The sequence below is a fragment of the Leucopleurus acutus genome (genome assembly GCF_964270905.1).
Source record: "Leucopleurus acutus genome assembly, chromosome: 14".
Lineage (NCBI taxonomy): Eukaryota > Metazoa > Chordata > Mammalia > Artiodactyla > Delphinidae > Leucopleurus > Leucopleurus acutus.
Window position 1 is genome coordinate 83,500,290 of NC_139156.1, and position 22,134 is coordinate 83,522,423.

The 22,134-nt window shown below is 47.4% G+C and overlaps 1 protein-coding gene across 1 annotated transcript in view; it reads left to right on the top strand.

Moving 5' to 3' along the window:
* Positions 1 to 3,119: 3,119 nt before the first annotated feature.
* The window catches only part of PGBD5 (piggyBac transposable element derived 5), a gene marked incomplete at both ends in the record, with an annotated part of 88,524 nt that continues 69,509 nt past the window's right edge, over positions 3,120 to 22,134 (top strand). Inside the window, one exon of the mRNA XM_082853863.1 lies at positions 3,120 to 3,444. Coding sequence (XP_082709989.1) covers positions 3,120 to 3,444 — 325 coding nt within the window. The remainder of the gene's footprint in view (positions 3,445 to 22,134) is intronic.

Genomic DNA, 22,134 nt, shown 5'->3' on the forward strand with positions numbered 1-22,134 from the left:
AAACTCTCAGTGAGAAAGTAAATAAGACTAGTGAGATGAAGTTTTAGGAACATGCTAACCAATTATTTTAACGTATTTTTATGTGCTCATTAGAGTGCTACATGATAAAAATCTGTATCTGTATTTAGATTTGATACTATAAATAATTATCAAAGAGGTGTTTTTGATATGTTTAAATTTAAATTATTAGGGAAAAGAAAACACTGTATCATAGTTTAAATGGTAGCATTTTTTCTTTCGTGGTGATACATACAACAAAAGTGTACTATACCATGAAAGGAGGCCTAGACTCAATGAAATACGGCTACTAGCCCCAGGTACATAAAAGTACGAACCCCTGGTTTAACAAAACCTAAGGAATTCTCCTACACAAATGAACTGCTTTTGCTACCTGGAGCTCTTTGAGAAGACTATAAACCAAAAGCTCAATATTAACCTACAATTACTTAATTATATTACAACGTTATATTATTTGGAAGATGTTTTCAAATGACTCAAAATTAAAAGATCTTAGTGTCACATTGGTTCTGTAATTATCCTCACAAATATGTTACTTATAAAAGCTAATGATGTAGAATCATCATGGTAGCTTCAGGTAGGAAGTTGCCAGGCAGATGGGAAAGTTCTTTTGCCTTTTGTTTTCCAATTGTTTTCTTCCTTTCCTCTCTTCCCTCCACAATGAGAAGCAGCCACTGTCTTTAAAGGTTGGAATATTTTTACTTTTCTAGGTTTTTACTTTACTGGGTTAAACAAAGTAACATGCTAAACACTGATTCTAAACAGGACTAGTCATCTAATTTTTATTTGACAAGCTTTGGGGTAACAATTTGATTTGGAAATTTGGTCTTTTGTGACCAAATAATCCTCTTCCCACTGTTACATGCTGTGTGAGCTACAAGCACTTTGAGGTCAGGAATGCACAAAGGCCCGGCATTTCCTTGGGATTAGTACCATACAAATGCAAATTAAGGACAGTGGAAGGCTGTGTCCATCCATGTGACTCTCACGGCTCTGTTCTGTGCTTCCTAGGGGTAGCAAAGCAATCCATTGTTTTAAAAACACACACTTGCCTTAGCTGCTGACTCTTTCATTGGCTACCTGAAGAAGAGAAGGAGGAATTCTTTCCCATAGAATCCACCCCTCTGGATCCTATTCAATTATTTTTAATAGATAACATGAAATCTCACAGGAGTCTTACACAATTTCTAATTGCAGGATTTGTACTCGAGGTATGGAGTCTTATTTTGCTCCTTGCATCTGCGGTCTGTGCTTCACATGACCCTTTGTGGTAAGCCTGAGGCCCTGGACATACCCTCTTCAAACTCTTTGGCTGTTTGGCACAGTATATAGATAGGTTGGAAATCAGTTCTTTTCTGTGGCATAATTCTTCCAAGGGAGTTGAAATGCTTTGCAAACACTTCTCATTTGTCAGTCAATCCATAAAGCAAGCCATGTTATGTGAATCCCTTCCTCCTTATATGTTGTCTTTCGGTGATTTTCATGAAGTTCTGCCTGTACAGTGGCTCTGGTTTGGGAGGAGGAAACATGGGGGCTGGGAAGAGAGGTCAGGAACAGAAATTGCCTGCCTGACAGAACTGACCTCAGTTGATGGCAGAATGGTCCCCACATCTTTATCCTTTATGCCTGCTTAGAAATAGCAACATGCCTTTCCATTTTGTGTAATTATTTAGCTAATACCCGGTAGGATTTGTAAGCCCTCACATTGCTGTGGATTTATTTTATTTCAGAGTGATAGTGACTTTATGACCCAGTTAACATCAGTGTGACTTATTGCAGTATTTGTGGGAGGGAGGGGGGCGCAAGAAGACAAGACAGACGGATCCTACGTACCACCATCAACAGGATGACCGCCACACACTCCTGTCCATGGAAGAGGGGCAGTTGGAACCTTTCTGTTCTATTTATCAGAGCCCTGAAGCCCGGGTGATTGTGCTATATTTTAACAGACGAGTGTGTCAAATGTCTGAGGAAAGGAGATACTGAAATAGCGGTGTCAGAGTAATCAATATTTTGGTGGTAGTGAATATGTTGAATTTAAAAGATGTCAAACGTCAAAGACGATGACGAATGACTATCTACCTAACTGCCGATGCCGCCACCCTCAAATTACAGGGGTACGAAGGGAGACTGGCCCCAGAAATGGACCGGCGAGGCCGGCTCCTAATCGCAGCAAGGTTCCCGGAAGCCGGACAGCCCTTGTATTTATAGGAGCAAGCGGCGCAGCCCGCCGTGACCCACGGGCAGCAGCAGCGCAGAAGCAGCCGGGGAATTGTGACCCTCCGCCTACCTGGAGCGTTTCCGCAGCGCCTGATTCAGAACCACCGGGGCGGACAGCTCCCCGGCGCCCGGTGCAGGGCGCCTACTGCGGAAGGGAACGTGAGCGCGGAGGGTCCGCGCACCCTCAGCGGGCTCGGGCGGCGGAAGAGCACACTGCGTCCTCCTCAGGGAGACCCACTTGGTTCCTCCCTTTTACCCCAGGGGCCGCGAAGGGCCTGCGGTGGCCGTCCCGGGCGGCGCGTCCCGACAGGCGAGGGGACTGGCTGGAGCCGCCGCCCGCCTCCTGCCCGCCCCCTGCCCGCCTCCCCGGCCCCTCGCCTCGCCCGCTCGCCTCGCCCCGCCCCGGTGGGGCGGACGGGGGGCGTTCCCGGCGCAGGGCCCGCCCAGTCCCTCTCTCCCGGCCCGGGTCTGGCTCCCCATTGGCCGGCAGGCTGGAGGCGCGAGGAGGCGGAGCCCGCCTCTGGCGGCTCGCGCCCGGGAAGGTTGGCCGGGGAGCGCGGGTAGCCGCTGCGGGTAGGGCGCGCGGCGAAGCGGCGGGCGCAGAGGAGACGCAGCGGCGACGGGAGCGGCGGCGCCTGGTCCGGGCCGCAATCCCTGCTTCCCGCCGCGGCCCGCAGCCCGCGGCGCCCGAGCTCCGAGGCGCTTCCCCGGGCGCTGGGCCCGAGGCGGCCAAGACGGCGGGCCGGCCGGGCGCGGGGCGGCGGGCGCTGTGCTGCGGGCTGCGCTGGTGGGGGACGGCGGGCCGCGGCGCGGGCCCGGGGCCCGGCGCGTGCGGCTGGGAGGCGCTGTGGGGGGCCGGCGCGCGGGCGGCGGCCGGGGCCATGGCCGAGGGCGGCGGGGGCGCGCGGAGGAGGGCGCCGGCGCTGCTCGAGGCGGCCCGCGCGCGCTACGAGAGCCTGCACATCTCGGACGACGTGTTCGGCGAGTCGGGCCCGGACAGCAGCGGGAACCCCTTCTACAGCACGTCGGCCGCCTCGCGCTCCTCCTCGGCCGGATCCTCGGACGACGAAGCCGAGCGCCCCGGCCCCGCGCGGGGCCCCGGCGCCCCCGCCGTCGCCGCGCAGGAGTCGGAGGAGGACGAGGCTGGCGCGGGCTGGAGCGCCACGCTGCGGGACCGCCCGGCCCCGCGCTTCGAGGGCACCGGCGGTAAGGCGCGGCCCGGGGGCGGGGGCGCGAGAATTCCCGACGCTCCACGGGTCGGCTTGCGGGTGGCAGCTGTGCGTTTCAGGAAACACACGAGGCTGCGGCAGCGTGCCGGGGCTCCGCCGAGTTCCTCGTGGGTGGACAGGATGAGGCGAGGCCGCGGCAGCACGGGGGAGTGTACCCTCACGTGCTGGGAGTGTCCCCGCGTCCCGCACCAGAAGCCACTCGCCCCTGGGGGGTGGGTCAGAGTTAGGTTCTCCTAGTTGAGGGGATCCTGAAAACCTGGCGTGTCTTGGGGCGGGGGAGTCATTTTGCGTTGCTGGCCCCAGAGCAAGCCTTACCCGGGCGCCTGGGGTGGGCAGGTAGCGGTTGGAGCGAGGCCCTGGGAGGGCCGAGAGGCCACCCATGGCGTCTTCACTGGGCTTTAGTTTTCTGCAGTTAATCTGAGAAACTTTCCGTGTCCGTGCCGTTGAGAATCTCTTGCGAAAAACAGGGAAGAGTGAAAGGACCAGTTGGGCAGCGTCAAGGCGTATGCTTTTGCACCGGAAGGCACTTTCACGTGTGTCCTGCTTACTGTTACGGTCATAGACCAGCCCCTGATACCTGGAGAAGGGCTGGCAGCTCTGGCTGCTTGAGGTCCTCTTTGCTGCCTCCTTTCTTGGGAGGTGGTTTTAAAATATCTCCACTTTCCCCGCGGAAACTCGGTAGCCTCTGTTCTCTCCCGGAGCTGGAGGCCAGCCATTTGCACTCGTCCTCTGATGCTTTTGTTCCTTGCTCTGCGCCGCCTTCCGTGGCAGCCCCTGGTTTCTGCACACTGTTTTCATGGGTGGAATGGCAAGCAGCCGGTGATGCTGACGACCAGGGAGTGGCCGCAGTGGGCATGATGCTGGGTGAGCTGCGGCTTACCCTGTGGCTCTCCCCGCGGCTCTCCCCGATTATTGTTTGACTGGTCGGGAACACAGCCCATAGGAGGACAGGACCAAGGGACCCCTGGCTGGTGGCTGGACTCGGATCAGGACATCGGGCTGCAGCCTGCTGCCAGGGCTGGCTGGACTCTCAGCAAGGAGTGGTCTGCAAGCCTCCAGCAGTCAGGCTGCAGTGTGGATATGCTAAGCTACAGCTGGGCCTCCAGAGTCCAGGTTAGCTGTGCAGTGTTGGAGGTGGGTACATTTAAAAGCAGGTTCTTATTTGGGCTTTGATTAAGAGTGTGGGAGTTTTCAGTCACATCACTCTGTATAAATCCTTTCACCGCCCCCCCCATATTTTCCAAAACGTCATAAAGTCTTCCAGCCCCAGACAGCTGTTTTTCATATCGGCTCTTAAGAATTTGTACCTACCCAGAGCCCTGGTTTGGCAGGCTTTATGCAGTGAGTGTCTGTGATCCAGTTTTTGATCTTGGAACACTTGTGATGCGTGTCTGCTTGGGAGGATGCGGCGTTTCCCCTGTCTCAGGAGAAAACAGGGAAATTGTGTTGGGTTCAGCCTGGTTATGAATAAGATTCATGAGTATGCTGCTTTGAGGAGGCTGAACACACTGAAATTTTAAAGCAATATTATGTTTCTTAGTAACCTATAAATGGGAGAAGTTCTGCAGCAGAGCAGTTTAGCCACTGCAGCACAACGGTCAGGAAGAGCAGCATCGTGTGTCAGTTGGCGTTAGGTTCAAGTTCTGCTCCCTTCACACGTCCACTGAGTTCACACCTGGACCTGAGAATCGCAGTCAAGCACTATAAGCAAAGACCTTAGTGGTTATTTGATGGTATGTTTATACCTATTTTTGCTTTCCTATTTTGTGTAGGAGCACAGCCCTAGTTAAGAACTTTCTTCTTCCTTGCAGCGCCTTCTCCCTGAGGGAATTTGGGGTAGCGGTGGAGGGATGACATTGATGGTTTATTAAGTAAGAATTCAGGTCCCCTGAAACAATGGAATAGGATTTACGGGGGCTGAAAATAGGTGCAGAAATACGCTGCTGGTGAGAGAAAATCCTTGTGCCTTACTGGTGCGGAGAGAGGTGTGTTAAGAGGCCTGAGAGCTGCATCCTGGATGCCCTGAGCAAAGAAGGGTCAGCCTGCAAAGTTTACCAAGTCCAGTAGCTCAGACGCTCCAGCCAGAGTGTGCTCCCCACTTTTAAGGAACGCAGCCTGCACCTCCCTCCATCTTTGTTTCCCAGTTTGTTGATGGATCTCACTGGGCTGGTACGGTGGGAAGGAGACCAAGCCAGAGGGTGGCATTTTGACCTGTAATCAGCCCTCATCAAAGAAAACCCCTAATGGAAATTGCTGTTGCTGCTAGAATCAGATGAGGAAAGCAAAGGATTCTAGACTCATGGAACAGGCTTCCTGCCTGCCTCCTGCTGTGAAAAACCACGTAGGCGTCTGTATGGAAATAGGCGTGTATGCATGTGACTGTCTTAAGTGAAAATGCGTTATCGCTTGTGCTGAGCCTGGTTTCTTCTATCAGAAAGAGGTTATGACCGCTGTCTGCGAGCCCTCTTGATGACCTGGAACCCTTTTCAGAGAGTCCCTGTGTAGGAGAGAGACGCTGGGCACCACTGTGCCTTTGATCTGCCTTCAGAGCCGCCTTTGATCCGCATTCAGAGCTGCTTTTGGCCCGGCGGCGTGGGAGGGAGAGTACACAGTAGGGAGACATTGGATGCCCTGGAGGAGGGGAGGGAGGAGGAAGCATTTCTGTGGTTAAGGTTGTCTTCTCAGCCTCTTCGTTCTGTTTTTTTCAGTGTATTTAGCTCCCTAAGTGCACTTAGGGAGGCTCTCCAGAAGTGCACTTATGGGTGGGGAGGTCCTCTCTCTCACCCCCTTCCCTTCTCTCTTCTCCCGCTGGGTCCTCTTGGGATGGTTTAAGTACAGAGACCCTGTGTGGGTCATTTTAACCCCTGGTGGATGGAGGGGTCTGCCTGGGAGCTCAGGGCCCAGGACTGTCTTCTAACCAGACTCTCAGGGTATCCCCCTAAAATAGCCCCCTCAAGCTGTCAGCCTCGTCTGCCCACTGTGCAAATAACCATGCAAGCGCACTCTTTGGAAACAGCATGAAATTCAGCTGCTTTGGGAGCTCCTGCCCTTTCTGAGCAGTCTTGTGATTCGTTCTTTCTGAGGAGGCAAAGGAACAGGCAGATTGACAGATGCTCGGGGGCCTCTTCTGTTTGGCTTTGTGGGTCCTTTGTCGTGGGAGGCTGGGATCTGAGCTATTTACTCTTTCCATGAGAGCGTGGACTTCACAGGAGTTGTCTTCCCATGTCCCATGTCAGCCACCCTCTGTCATCATGCAGTGGGGAGGTGTGACCTTGAGAAGCTGGGGGGGGACGTATTGCGTTGATAATTAACACTGTGAAATGTTTTATCTTTAGAGTTTGTTGTTGGTTTATTTGGTTTAGAGTCTTTGACTAACAAGGAAGAAGAGAAGCACCTTTCTCTTAAAACCAGAATTAAACCGAGACCTTCTACCATAGTGGGATTTGTCAGCTAAGATACTGGGCCCCTCTGGTGTCAGGTAAGCAGCTGCTCCCACCTTTAGCTCTGTGGCTCCGGGGGGAACTCAGATCATGGTGAGCTATGAGATTAATCGCATGCAGTGCTACCTAATACTCAAGCGCATGCGCAGCCAGGCAGATTTCCGAGAAGGGAGCTTCCTGGGAGAGGTGTTTTGCTCTCTTCCTAGGAGTCTTCTCCTGTGGTGGGGAAACTTGAGCTCATGAGGAGGATAATAACCTACAGTTTGCATCTGTAACTTGCTTTTTCATGCATTATCGCACTGAATCGTCACAGGTACTCTGTGTGGGAGTTCTCTTCTCCACTTCACAGAGAAAGACAGATGGGGCTTTTCTGCCAGAGTCTGGGGGTAACGAGATTACCTTGGTTAAGTGATCACCACCGTCTAACTGCTCAGACTTGATAATTCAGGAAAGGTAGTGGGTTGGGTTTTTTTTGTTTGTGTGTTTGTTTTTCACCTAGAATTCTTTCCAGTCAAAAATATTTATATTGGTTTTCACGTTTATACGTGGATTTGCCGTTCCCTTTTCTGGAAACATATATAGTCCTGTGAGGCTTAATGCAGGTATGGATTTGTGTATTTCAGTGGGATTTCGGTCCCACGGTCCGGGACTGAAACAGAAGGCCTAGGATTTTACCTGGCTTCTGATTTAATCCCTGCTCCCCTGAGCCATGGTCATGGGAGGTCAGAGCTCCTCTGCGGGGAGCAGGGCTTTGAATGCACCAGCACCCTGGGAGTTTAGTGTGGTCTAGTACTCAGTTTTACAGTGTAACACACCTTTATTTTTAAGAGCTGTGAGTGTATATTTTTTTCTTATTAACAAGTAATATATGTTCATTTTAGGAAAAAAACCAAAAAGAAAAACGGTAAAAATTTAAAAAATCCCATAATCTCCTGTTACTCAGAGATAATCACAGTTAACTCATTGAGTGTACCCTTCATAGATCTTAGGGTACATATTATCGGTGACCTGCTTTTTAGTTCTAATTAATATATCGTAAACCTTTTCCATTTCAATTTTAAAGTGTCGTTTTAATGAACCAGTTCCCTTTGGGTGGGCGTTGGGTTCATTGCCCCCCTCCCTGTTTACATATATTTATTTATATTTATTCTGCTGTGATAAATATTCTTGAAGTTTAAGTTTGTGTGCTCGTCTTTAATATATTCCTTAGCATAAAATGATCAAAGCAGAGTTGAATAAGGATTTTGTGCAGTTTAACATTTTTGATCTCTCTTGTGAAATAGCATTCTGGAAACGCAGCTACTTACACCCTGGCCAGCAGTGTACCAGAAAGTCCATGAGAAAGTCTGGCTTCTAAGGCAGCAAACCAACGTGTGATTCCTGCTGGTAGTGTGGCCCTGAGAGGGTGTTCCCTGTAATAAAGCTTACTGAGGTGTGACACACACAGCACGCGAGTCACCGTGTGCAGCACAGCCCTGCAGCTCCCCAGGTGAAGGTAGAGTCCCTCCAGCCCCTTCCCAGCCAGTACCGAGTACTTTTTTTATTGCGGTACCGCAGGCCTCTCACTGTTGTGGCCTCTCCCGTTGCAGAGCACAGGCTCCGGACGCGCAGGTTCAGCCGCCATGGCTCACGGGCCCAGCCGCTCCGCGGCATGTGGGATCTTCCCGGACCCGGGCACGAACCCGTGTCCCCTGCATCGGCAGGCGGACTCTCAACCACTGCGCCACCAGGGAAGCCCATATCCAAGTCTTACTTTTACAGTCTTTTTTATTTCGCCTTGTAGCATTCCATTGTATAAATACTACAGTTTGTTATCTATTATCCTGACTTTTGGACTGTTTTCAGGCTTTTATGAATAAAGCTACCAATATTCTCGAGCATGTTTTTGATAGACATATACATAATTTCCCTGGGGCGTATTACCGAGGAGTAGGATCTCTGGGTCATAGAACAGGTGTGTCGTTTCAGCCTTGGCGCCGTAGACACCATGGGCCGGGGGGATCCTTTGTCGCAGAGGCTGTCCTGTGTGTTGAAGGATACTCAGCAGCCCTCCTGGCCTCTGCCTGCTGAAAGCCAACAGCATGCCTTCCTCTAGTTGTGACAAACAAACTTCTCTCCGGGCACTAACAAGTGTCCCTTGTGGAGCAAAGTCATCTGCAGCGGAGAACCACTGCTGCAGTAGATACTGCCAAATGGTTTTCCGTTTATACATGCGCCAGTGGTGCATGAGATACGCCATGTATTCGTTCAGCAAGCATGTTGAACCCTGCTGGGGTAAGTAAGGCATGTCTCCTGGGGCCCAGTAGGAGAGACAAAGCAAAGAAAAAGAGGTAAGAGTCTGTGATCAAAGTAAACCTGCATTTAGACGGGATTCCAGAGGTACCTCACCTAATCCAGCTGGGTTGCACCTAATCCTCTGGCAGAGGTGGCCCCGAAGCTGCATCTTGAGGAATAAAGATGAATCAGGTGAAAAGGAAGGAAAAAGGCATCTCAAACAAGGGAGCAACTTAGGCAGAGGCTGGGGTGGAAGGTGGAAAGAAGCTCTGCCATCTTTGCCTATGGGCAGCCCCACTCCCCGTTGAGCGGAGCATCTTTACTTGAGGCCTTAGTGAAAATGGCTTGAAATTTGATGTTTGTCATTGTTACCATTGCAAGAAAACTGTAGCTGGAATCTGAAGTTGAAGTCCAGGCATGGGTACGGATTTACCTAGCAAATGCGGGATCCCCCAGTGAGGGGAATTTGGCAGGTTTGGCGAGAAATAAGTGCTTAGAGAGGGTGGAATCCATGGAGAGGCACTGGGGGTTTTTCTTTAAGGAAGGAAGAGGGGATATGAATGACAACCAGAGTCAGTGTGGTAAAACCTTTATGGCCAAAGGATGTATAGTATCAATATTAACTTAGGGTGAGGGGGAGAATGTCATGCTACAAGAACAATAGGATACCTAAAATATCCTGTAACGTAAAGGGACGCTCTGCCTGGATTGGCACATGGTATAAAGAACTTTCTTCCCCTTGTTTGTGAATTCCAGGAAGAATTACTACAGAAGTATGACTGTCTGGCCATACTTTTTTTGATTTATTAAATGCATACTAAATATTAGGTGTGTATTTAATAAATCAGTTTATTAAAACAATTAGAACCACAAATTCTTTCTCTTCTTATATCCTTGCCATTGCTTCCAACTTTAACCAAGGCAACATCACTCATTGGTCAAGGCATTGGAGCCTTCATCTGCTGGGATTCCCAGATTCCAGTTTTGTTGATGCCCCGCCCCCTGCTTCTATCTCTCTTCCCATTGGCTGTGGAAGAAGAGTGATCTTTACAAACCGGAGCTCATCCACTCGCTTCTCTGCTTAAAACCTTTCAGTGGCTTCAACTTCAAGCCAAAGGGAATTGCCAAGTCCTTCGCAGGGCCTGCTAGCCTTCCTGTCCCACGTTCCTTTGGGTACCTGTCCTACAGCACTCTCTCGCCACGTGACCTGTCCATCTCAGAGCTTTTGTGCCTGCCAGACCTTCACCTGGAATGTTCTTCCCAATACTCGAATAGCAGCCCTTGCTTGTTGGTCATTGGTGGTCTTGGTTCAAATGTCACTGCCTCCAAGAACCTAAAATCACTGTCTTCCCTCTGGTCCCTTTTAGCACCCATATAAGCTAACTCCTTCCCAGGGCTGAGACCTTGGATGTCTTGGTCATGGTTAGAACATGGTAATTCCTCAAGTTCTGTTGGATGAATGAATGAACAAAAGACTAGATGGATGCGGAAGTAGATTTTTTAAATAGGGGTGGGAATTGGTTTCGGTGAATAAATGTTTACAAGGACCTGTGCGTTTTTAACATCTAAATTGTGGAAGCATGGATGGGGAATGAGTTCCTTCCCAGGAAGGCACTGAAGCAAGTCTAGGATATGTTTAACAGGGATTTCCATCCTGGATGGAAGACTGAACTCGTTGGCCTCTGGGGAACACTCCAGCCCTGCGCTTCTACAACCTGCCCACTTTCTAGTAGCTGGAGACCTCCAAGACAGGACTGTGTTAGGAATTTGCAGGGAACCAGCTCCTTGTACAGCTTAATTGTTTAACAAACGCCTGTGTATCACTTACTGTGTGCCAGATAGCGTCCTGAGCACTTTCTAACCTATGTAATCCTCATAACAACCCTGTGAGGTCAGGACTATTATTTTTCCTTTATTTTTTTTTTATTTTTATTTTTTTTGCGGTACGAGGGCCTCTCACTTTTGTGGTCTCTCCTGTTGCGGAGCACAGGCTCTGGACGCGCAGGCTCAGCGGCCATGGCTCACGGGACCAGCCGCTCCGTGGCATGTGGGATCCTCCCAGACCGGGGCACGAACCCGCGTCCCCTGCATCGGCAGGCGGACTCAACCACTGCGCCACCAGGGAAGCCCTATTTTTCCTATTTTCAACATGAGGAAACTGAGTCACAGAGCGGTTAAGTGACATAGTATGGACTGGTCCCTTTGATTAGGGTACAAGTAAGCATCATACTTAAGCATGAATGTGAACCATGGTATATGCCGGTCAGATCAACTAATTAAAAATAAGTCCCTTGCAGGGGGCTCTGAGTTGAAGACCATTGTCATTCTCCAAATCTGTCTCACCCATTGACTCTCATCCCAGGCTTTGGCTGCACTTAATTTTCCAACGCCCCCCCACCCCACCCCGTGCAGCGAGAAGGGCCGATGCCTGGGTTCTGGGCAATGGAAGATGAGGCAAAGTGTGGACCCCATGCTCGGGCCTGACCAGGAGGAAGCCTCCTCTGGGCCACACGTCAGAGATGCTGGGGCCAGCAGATGAGAGGACCTTGTGTCTGAATCAGCATTCGGAGCACAGCCACCTGTGGATCAGTCATATCTGTCGTGGACTAAATTTATGAAGAAATGAACTTCCCTCTTGGCAGGGGCATGCGGTGGAGGGCGGGTTTTGCAGGAGCCAGCAGAGTCCTATTTGCGCAGATGTTGAAGAACAGAGACGGGTGGGGGAAGCGAATTCAGACCAGCAGGGCTCTCGCTGACCATCTGTACAGGATTCACGAGGGGAGACTGTGGGAAAAAAAGCCTAGAGAAAAAAAATGAATTATTTGCATTCTCTCCGTGAAGTTCCCATTGTAACTTTGGAACAGGTGAGATGATGCAGGTAAGCAACGTGCACGGAGTATTCTGGACGCAGTTATTCATCGCACATTGATGTTTTGAAGTGGTAGAGGGTTTGGAAAGGGCTTGGGGGTCGGTTTCTGGAGGGAGCGAGCATGCCCAGGGTAAAGGGCCTGGGCTCTGCTGCGTGCTCGCCCTGCAGTCTCGGGCAGGGGACCCAGTGGAGCTCCGCACCGAGAATCAGTAAGGACATGCGGGAGAGCACAGAGCTGGTGCTTCGTTCCGGGTAGCTGATTCTCCTTCCTTTAAACTACTTTTTTCCTGTGTGGCCAAAATGGATGGATATTGTGCTACTTAGAAGGTTTTCAAAACTTTTTAGCAACCAGAAACCTCAGGACAAAACCGGGAGGCTCTCTTGGAAGCCGGAGGGAGAGGCCCCAGAACCCACCCAGCTGGCCTCCCACCCTCTCTGGCAGCCCTCGGTCGCGTGGCACCCTGTGAGGTGCTTCAGGACCCCTCTCCCATCTGTCGAGGGCCTTCATCTGGTGGAACCCAGGCTGGATGGGGAGAGAGACTCCACGGGCAGATGATGGACATCGGCGAGAAGCAGTTCGTGTCCTCGGCTCTGCTGGGCCCCGTCCTCTTTCCCATGGTGGAGAGGAAACCAGTAGGTGAATGCAGTATTGTTTCTCAGAGCCACCAAAAAGCTTACGTGGCAAAGGCGATTAAAAATGTAATAACTTTAGAAGAACCAGAGAGGGAGGAGACCTGTTTTCTCAAGTTTGGAAGACAGAGTTACAAAGAGAATATAAGGGATTGGGATAAAGGATAATTTTCTGGGAAGAAAAAAATAGAAACAAGTGGCATCATTTAGAGAGTGGTTAATGAAGGGCTTGCTTATGTGAGCTCCTTCTACATTTGGGGAAGTGGAGAATCAGTAGTATCTTCAAGAAGCTTCCCTGGGACCCCCGCTGTGTCAGTGGGGTGTGCTGAGTAACGATGCCGAGGTTCCGTGAGTAGACCTTCACTTTAGAACTCACATTTGAAAAACTCTACCCCTTCTTCCTCATCTGCCTTTAATGATGCTTGCTTTCCTTGGGCCCCAGCGTTTGAGGTACATAAAAATGTTCCATTTGGTTTGCTCTTAGCACTATTGTATTTCAGCAGAATTCCCAGTCAGGCTTCCTTGGCTAGCTGAGAAACTGGACCACAGGTATTTCACCCGAGGGGACATGCATTCAGAATTCCAGTGGAATCTAGAAAATTACATAATTGGAAATTGGCGATAACTCCAGTGAGAAGGCGTTTAAGATTGGAAGAAATGAATTTTAGGTAAAAATCAGCAAGTGTAAATTCACAGCATGTATCACACGTTTATAGACTCATTGTCTTCAAGAAGTTTGGCAGAGAAGAAATAGAAAAATTTTGAAAAGATGACGGTAAGTTCAGGGAGACGGCAGATTCCATCAGGGAAGCTGGAGTGGCCGGCTGCCAGGGTACAGCCCAGACTCTGCGTGAGATGCTTTGTTGGGAGGGAGGGGGACCTGTCCCAGCTCAGCATCCAAAGCGCCGCCTCCTGCAGGGCAGCTCCAGGCACCCAACGAGATCCTATGTGGTCTGACAGAGGAGGCACTCGGTGAAGTACCCTCCCCACTGTCTTGCTGGGCTCCTAAGAGCAATTCCCAGTGTCCTTGCTGCCAAAGGACCAGCCAAAGCCATGTGCCCCCTGGGGTGTGCCAACATTCTTTCACCCCAGCAGGTCATTGGCAGCAGGGCTGGAAAACGTTTAAGGACAGCTGCCTGGAAAGCTACAGTTAAACAGCCCCCAAAAGAAAAGCTCTTGAGTTCAGACGTCATCTCTTCTTTTGAATACACTTCACTCATGTGGCCTGTGATGGGCCAGGCACTGTGTCAGCAGCTGGGGCTTGAGAAATGGATAAGGAAAGCATGGTGCCCAGCCCTGAAGACCGGAAGTGCTCCAAGACTTGTGACCCGTATGGTGGGTGCTGTCGTAAGAAGGGCATCCTGGTGCTGTGGGAGCTGCCAGGACCAGCACTTCTGTAGATCCGTAAATGTGACCGGCGCACGGCACCAAGGGAAGCCAAGGATGGTTTGCTCAGATACCTGCTTCTCCCCGGCTCCAGAGTGTCTCCCCCGGGATGGGATATCAGGAGCTGGGCACGCGGGATCGCTCTGCATAGAAGGATCACAGCTGTGCCTACGTTCTGACCTGCAGCCGATTCCCGTTTCCGTTAAGGAGTCCAGCTAAAGGCGATACAACAGATCATCTTACCCTAAACTTGTTACTGGGAATAAAAAAAAAAAAGTCAGTGATGGTTGTGGAGTTAAAAAGAAAAGGAATACTTCTTTTCTTGGTAGTTTTCATACTGTGCAGTCTTTTAAAAATTATACACATGAACTGTCTAATTTTATTTACGTGCATTAATATCATACATGGGGTTTAACTGCAGTCCTGTTTCACCCTTTCTTGCTAGAATCCTCACTGCCTGCCTCCGTGTGGTCTGTTGGCCACTTGTTGCTCATTCGCAAACACATTTGTGCATATACATCATGTGTAGGAGTTTTGGGGTCACTGTTTGACAAATACAGACTCACTTTGTATACTTTGTATTGTGCTCTTCTCATTCAAGAATACTTCATCAGTAACTTCCTTCTATTCCTAGCTTAGTTTATTTTTATAAGGAATGACTGCCAAACTTTTAGCAAATGCCTTTATTTTTATCAAAATGCATTTATCGCTGTGGTCCTATTTTTTATTCACATTTAATTTATGGACAAAGTAGATTTCACTGATTTCCTGGTACTGAGATTCCCTTACTTTCCTGGAATATATCCAAGTCGGTCTCTTTGATAGATGGCTGAATTCCGTTGTTTGCTGGTATTAGTTCAGTGTTTCTGTAGCTAATCCATCCTAAGCCAGATTTGTTCATTGTTCCCCCCCCCATCTCTCTCAGGTCTGAGTATTAAAATAATGCTCAGCTTCACAAAATGAATTGGCTTATTATTGTTTAATTGCCTGTTGCCATTCAGCGGTGGAATTATGCGTTAGATACAGCTCAGCTGTGAACCTGTCTGGTCCCAGTACTTCTGAATTTTCCACGTCTTGAATCATTTTGATGATTTATGTTTTCCTAGGCAATCATCTATTCTAGGTTTTCAAATTTGCTAATGTAAAATTCCATGCAGTTTTGCAAAATGGTTCTTTCGGATTTGCTTTCGTAATCTGCACTTGCTTTTATGTGGCTGTTCTCAGCCCTGGTCTTCTGTGTTTGTACATCCTCTCTCTCCCCTATCCCCTCCTCTCCTTCCCCTCCTTCCTTCACTTTCTCCACTTTTCCTCTCCCCCCATCACCCACCTTCTCTCTCTTACCCTTAATTGGGCATGTGAGGTTTTTCTGTATTATTGGTCTTTTCAAAGAATCAGCTTTGAGGGACTTCCTGGCGGTCCAGTGGTTAGCACTCCAAGCTTCCACTGCCGGGGGCCCAGGTTCGAGCCCTGGTCGGGGAATTAAGATCCTGCCAGCTGCGTGGTGCGGCCCTCCCCCCCCAAAAAACCCAAAAATTAGCTTTGAGTTTATTTGTCCCTGTTACGTTTTCTTTAATTTAAAAATTTATCTTTGTTATAACTTCTTTCTTTTGATTTATTGAGCTGTCCTTTTCTAATTGGTTTAGATGAGTGCATGGTTTTTTATTTTAAAAACTCTTTAGTATTGAAGGCATTTGACACGAAAATATCCTTAGAGTATAACTTCTGGTGTATTCTGTAAGTTTTGGTATCCTTTCCATTGCTTTCAAATTTTTTCCATTCCTCCTTTTGATTTCTTCTTTGACCTAAGAGTATATTTCTTAATTTCTAAGTAGTTAAGAGTTTTTGTTACCTGATTATTTAATTCTGATTTTATTGGATTGTGATCAAAGGGCTGTCCTTTAAACCTTTAATTTGAAAGGTTTGTAAAGGTTTTCTTTGTTGCCAGATATCTAGTTAATCTTTACAAACGTGGCATACATAGGTAAGAAAAAATGTACTTTTTATTTGAGGGAAGTAAGGGTGTCTGTCTGTTTCTCTGTCCTCTCTGTTTTTCTTTTTTCTGTCTAGTAGATATTCCCATTTGAAGAGCTGAGTTTTTACCATATGCTTGCATATTTAGGAGTCTTTAGCTGCCGTGTTGTTTGGTGCGTGAGTACTTATACCTTTTATATCTTCCCACCTAAGTGCGCGGGTAATAATGTCCCTCTTCATCTTGCTTAGTACCTTTAACTTTAAATCCAGCTTGTTGGCTGTTAATTTGCCTTTCCTGCTTTCTCCTCCCTTGCATTTGCCAGGTATCTCCTTGCCTGGTGCATTGTTTCCAACCCCTTATTGCCCCTATTTGTGTTTCACAGACAGCATGTAGATGGATATATATTTTTGACACAACATGCTAGACTCTTTAGTTGGAGAAATCAGTCTGTACACACTGTTTTTTTTTCCATTTTATTTAGTTTTTTTAAAAATTTTTTTAAAGTTTTTTTTAGGCAGACCATTTTTAAAGTCTTTATTGAATTTCTTACAATATTGCTTCTGTTCTTTATGTTTTGGTTTTTTGGCCACAAGACATGTTGGATCTTAGCTCCCTGACCAGGGATCAAACTTGCACCCCCTGCATTGGAAGGCAAAGTCTTAACCACTGGACCACCAGGGAAGTCCCTGTACACACTTAAAATGATGACAAACAAGCATGATTTTATTCCTTCCATATTATTTAATTCACTTTTTTTTCTTACTCTTTTCCCTGTTTTTGGTGTTTTGATCAAGTTGTTTATTCTTTTTTTATGCAATAAATATGGAAGTTCTTTCCATTTGGGGGATAAGAGCTTTATTGAGATATAATTCACATGCCATACAATTTACCCATTTTATGTGTACAATTTAGTGGCTCTTAATGTATTCCCAATTGTGTGAACAGTCAGTTTTAGAACATTTTCATCATCCCCAAAAGAAACCTTTAGCCATCACCCCAAGCCTTAGGCAACGGCTAATTTACTTTCTGTCTCTATAGATGTGCCTGTTCTGGAAATTTCATATAAATGAAATCATACAGTATGTGGTGATTTGTGACTGGTTTCTTACCATTAGCATAATGTTTCCAAGGTTCATCCATGTTGTTGCATGTGTCAAAATTTCCTTCGTTTTAAAGGCTGAATAATATTCCATTGAACTGATGTATATACCACATTTTGTTTACTCATCAGGTGATGAACATTTGGACTGTTTTCACTTTTTTGCTACTATGAATAAAGCCAAAACCTTCATGTACAAGTTTTAGTGTGGGCATAGTTTTCATTTTTCTTGAGTATGTAGCTAGGAATGGAATTGCTGGGTTGTATGGTAACTCTCTGTTTAACTTTCTGAGGAACTGACAAAATGTTTTTCAAAGTGGGTGGCCGCCAGCAGTGTATCACTTTTTTTTTCAGATTTTTTTTTAATGTGGACCATTATTAAAGTCTTTATTGAATTTGTTACAATATTGCTTCTGTTGTATGTTTTGGTTTTTTGGCCGTGAGGCATGTGGGATCTTAGCTCCCTGACCAGGGATCAGACCCACACACCCTGCATTGGAAGGCGAATTCTCAACCACCAGGACTGCCAGGGAAGTCCTGTTTTTTGTTTTTTTGGTAGTAGCCATGCTAATGAGTGGGAGGTGGTATCTCATTGTGGTTTGGATTTGCATTTCCTTAATGATTAGTGATGTTGAGCATCTTTTCATGTGCTTGTTGGCCGTTCATATATTTGTATATTGTAGAAATGTTTGTTCACGTTTTTTTGCCCATTTTGTCCAAATGGCTAAACATTTCCCTAAGGCAGGACTGAAGCCAACTGTAGAATGAACTTCTAGGATAAAGACACAGTCCGAAGTTTTGTTCTTTTAAAAAAGCATTTATATTTTATTAAACATTTTAGGTGTCAAAATTCAAGAGGTTGACAGTATAGTACAGGAATAGCCATTTCTCATGCTGTCGGTGGCTTTCCTGTACCTGTAGTCGCACCACTGCGCACCTGTGAACACTTGTGTTCACTTCCTGTTGGGCTAGGGAAGGGGCAAGGTGGTCGTGTCTGCCAGCACAGGGACTTGTGCCAGTGACAATGTACCTTCCTCCCTCACAGTAGCTCTTGAAGGTAGAGACTTACCTTCTTTTCATCTCCTAGACTTGAGGACTTGGTCAGTCTGTGGGGTGATGCAATGTCATTGGCAAAATCCCACGAACTAAACCTTGGTTGACTGCTTACAGGTATTCTTTGAGTATTTTTTAGGAGTAAACTTCAGATGTTGCCTCACTTGTAATTTTTACTTCTAATATTTCCGACTGCAATTGCTACCTCCTGCAGTCCCTTGAGGAAAAACCGGGAACGTGGCAGTGGAACAGTGTGTTTTTCTTCCACGATAACAAAATCATTTCTGAATTTCTGTCTGCACCTCGAATTTTGGTATACGAGCATGGATATGTGCATGGATTTTGGCGTCTTCCCGAGGTGACGATTCGTATCACGTAAAGAACACTTACGCTCTTGTGACACGTCAGCCTGGTGACCCAGGATTCTGCAGGCCAGCCAGAAAGGCAGGACCGGGGGTAACTCCCTCACCACTGTAGGCTTTCGGCGTTCAGAGGCCTCTGGATGTGTTTGCAACCTTCACGCGTGTGCTGTGCAAGATGCAGAAGGAGCACATTCATTCAGGGGAACAGATCTTCAGAATCACATTTTCCAGGAGGAACTTCGTAACTAGGATTCATAGTTTGGGTGATTGAACAGTTCTTCATCTTCTAACTACTGAAAATGGTAGTTATTACCCACATGGTAATCATTTCAACAGACACTTTGAGTGTAGCGTTAGTTTCCATAGGCTTAAAACTACAAGACGTTGTCTTCTTAAAGGGCACTCTTGTAAGGTTATTTTAAAACGTGACTAATGGAAACAAAATTATTCTGTAACACTTTCTTTTCTTCATACTCTATTATTTTTCATAGATTGAAAGTGATTTATTGTGGATGTTGTCATAAATGATTGTGGCGTTTTTTTCTGTTCCTGAATTTTTAAGCTGGCAGAGTTGACTTTCTGATTTTAATTCATCTTCACTAGGTGAAGAATTCACAAATAGGACTTTTTCTTGAAACACTCATAGCCTGAATGAAATTGAATGATTATAAAATTACATTAAGTTCTCAAGGGCTGTTTGCTTTAGTCTTACGAAAGCTAGTGCATGAAATAATTCTACACAGATTATAATTTTGATATAATCTAAACTATTTTTCTGCCTTCTGTCATTACTTAAATTTTATGACTCAGTTCTGAAGGACAGATATTTTTTATAAAGTTATCTGGACTACGTACGTGTAATGTTTGTATTAACTATCATTCTGTTTCTTGATTTAAGTATTTGAAAGCTCTTAATCTTACTACTTTTTTTTTAATAAAATGGTCAGCTATTCCAGTCTTTAATTACTGCAACATTTTACTCATACCAGTAAATATACATTTGTACTTTAACTTATAGAATTCCACCATAGAAAGCTTATAAGTTTATATTTTCAGCCTGAGTTATATCTAGAATGCTTAATTGTAGTGAAAGTGAATTCTCAGATATTAATAACCAATCTGAATGGCATGTCCTGTGCCTTGTGCCTGAGATGGCTGTACTGCTTAGGCGTGATGAGAACCTACCTGACTAAATGGTGTCGATCACCCATTACTTCAGGGGTGTCAGAAATGACACTGACGCAGGCATCGGCCTTCAGCCTCGCCGAGGCCAAGACCGTTCAGCTCATTAGTCATCGGTTTTCACTCCTTTGCTCCACGGAGTCTTGTTCTATTCCATTTGTTGTTAGAGCTTTTCCTTCCTTGTTTTTCCTCTGCTGTGGTGCCTGGTGCCTAGTGGTATATACTCTGAATTCTTGTCTTCAAAGACCTTTCCTTTTATCGTGATAGCTGAGGAGCCTTTATTTTGATGCCTGGGGAGCCATTTTCAAGTCCTGTGGTTCCCAGACGTTCTCTCACCATCCGGGCTGCTCTGACATCGTCCACAGCCAGTTCGTGTCCATCTCCATGTTCTGTTTCCTTTTTAGGTACAAGTTCGTTCTGCCTGAAGAACAGTCTTTTTTTTTCTTTATGCTTAGATTCAGAAACTTAACTGGCATATGGCCCTTGTCTTATCCCTTATGTCCAGAGCTGGGTGCCCTGTACTGCCTGTCCTTCATCTGTCCTTTTCTCTCTCTCTGTCTCAGGATGTAGCTTGAAAGTCTCATAGCCTGTCCCTTATGCTTTTCATTTCTTCATACTTGGGCTTTTCTGCTTTATTTCTTGGACTCAATCTTCTGAGTCAGTGATTCAAGGGATCATCTGCAACCACCTTCTCGTTCTCTTTGCCTGAAGAGTTGTTTAGTGGGGAAATCATGTTTTATAGTTACAGGAAATCTTTTTTTCCCCTGTGTGTGTTGCCGTTGCATCTCTTTGAGTGCTATTATGACTATTTTAATTAAAATTCAAGTTGGCATCTGTATCTGCCAGCAGCTCTCTCTCCCTGAGTGAGTGTTCTGTTTCTTCTGAGTCATCATACTCCCTGTGCTGTGAGACCCTTGGAAGGGCGACTGTCTTTCTTTGTGGGCTTGTGGGCCTGGGTGGTAGAGAGAAGGCAGCTGACACGTCCACGGCTGACACCTGCAGGACCTCCTGCCTGTTCTCTCAGGCTCAGGGGCAGGAAGCCTCGCCTGTTCTCCAGCTGTTTCTCTACCTGTGGAGCCTGGGAATCTAGGTGAGCACACAGGTGAGGCTGACCGTCCTCCCAGGTCCACAGGTGTCCTCAGGCCTCCTGCAACTGGGGCTCCGGGGCGGTCCCTCCAGCGTGAGGCAGGAAAAGGAGGGGGCAGGCTCCCTTCCCCCTGGAGCCTGCGGGTCTCCGCACCGGAGGGGCCTGGTGGGGACGGGTAAGGGCCGTGTCGGAGTCACCGTGTTCTTTCAAAGAGAAACGTCAATGACTATCTGAAGGAAAAGAATAAAGGTTTATTGGGTAGCATTTAAAATATTTTATTGCACACTTGGGTAAGTATTGTTATCCCCATTATACAAATGAAACAGGCTTTGCGAGGTTAAGGGATGTATACCATAAGCAGTAGTGCTGGAAGCAGGGGTCTAACTCGGCTGCTTGGTCTTTCCGCGAGAAGAGGCCTGGCACGCAGTGAGCATGCCCTTGAATGTTGGCTCGTACTGTCCTGTGCTGCTCTGCCATCCCCACGGCTACAAACGTGGGTGCTTTGGAGGAAACAGCGGAGAGGTGGGTGGCTTTCCAACGAGATTCATGTTCAGGGCTTCCATTCCTCAAACTTTCTTTTTTTGGGGGGGGATTTCTTTCTCTTTTATTGGTGGGGGGGAGTATATAATTGCTTTACAACGCTGTGTTAGTTTCTGCTGTACAGTGAAGTGAATCAGCTGTACTGATACATATATCCCCTCCCTCCCATCCCCCATCCCACCCATCTAGGTCATCACAGAGCACCGAGCTGAGCACCCTGTGCTATACAGCAGGTTCCCACTAGCTAGCTATTCTACACATGGTGGTGTATGTATGTCAATCCTAATCTCTCATTCCTTAACTTTCTAACAAGGACTTGGTCTGGTAGTTGCTGGGATGAAGACAAGAAGCCATTAAGGGCAGGAGTCTCCCTGAAGACCCTCATTCTGGAACACCAAAGTCATGACCATGTGAGCAGTGGCTTGAAGTGGCCTTTGGCCGGAGGGACGGGTGTTCAGCTGGGCCAAATATTACATAATTGAGGCCTATTAAACGTTGTTCTTGCTATCATAAAAGACTTTTAGTTTGGGACTTTTAGCCTCGCTTAAAATTATTTTGACCTATTTTCCACGCTTTCTACGTGGAGATTAAAAGACTAGTTCCTCAGAGCCAAGAGAAGGTGGCCCGTTTTCTGGTCTTGTCCCGGCCGGGTTCCGTGACCTTCAGCCAGCCCGTGTGTCAGCATCGGCCGTAGCTTATCAGACGCCTGGGCAGCTTCTGGCTTCATATCGGGTGAAGCCTGAGAGTGTAAAGAACTTTTTGAGTCAAAATTC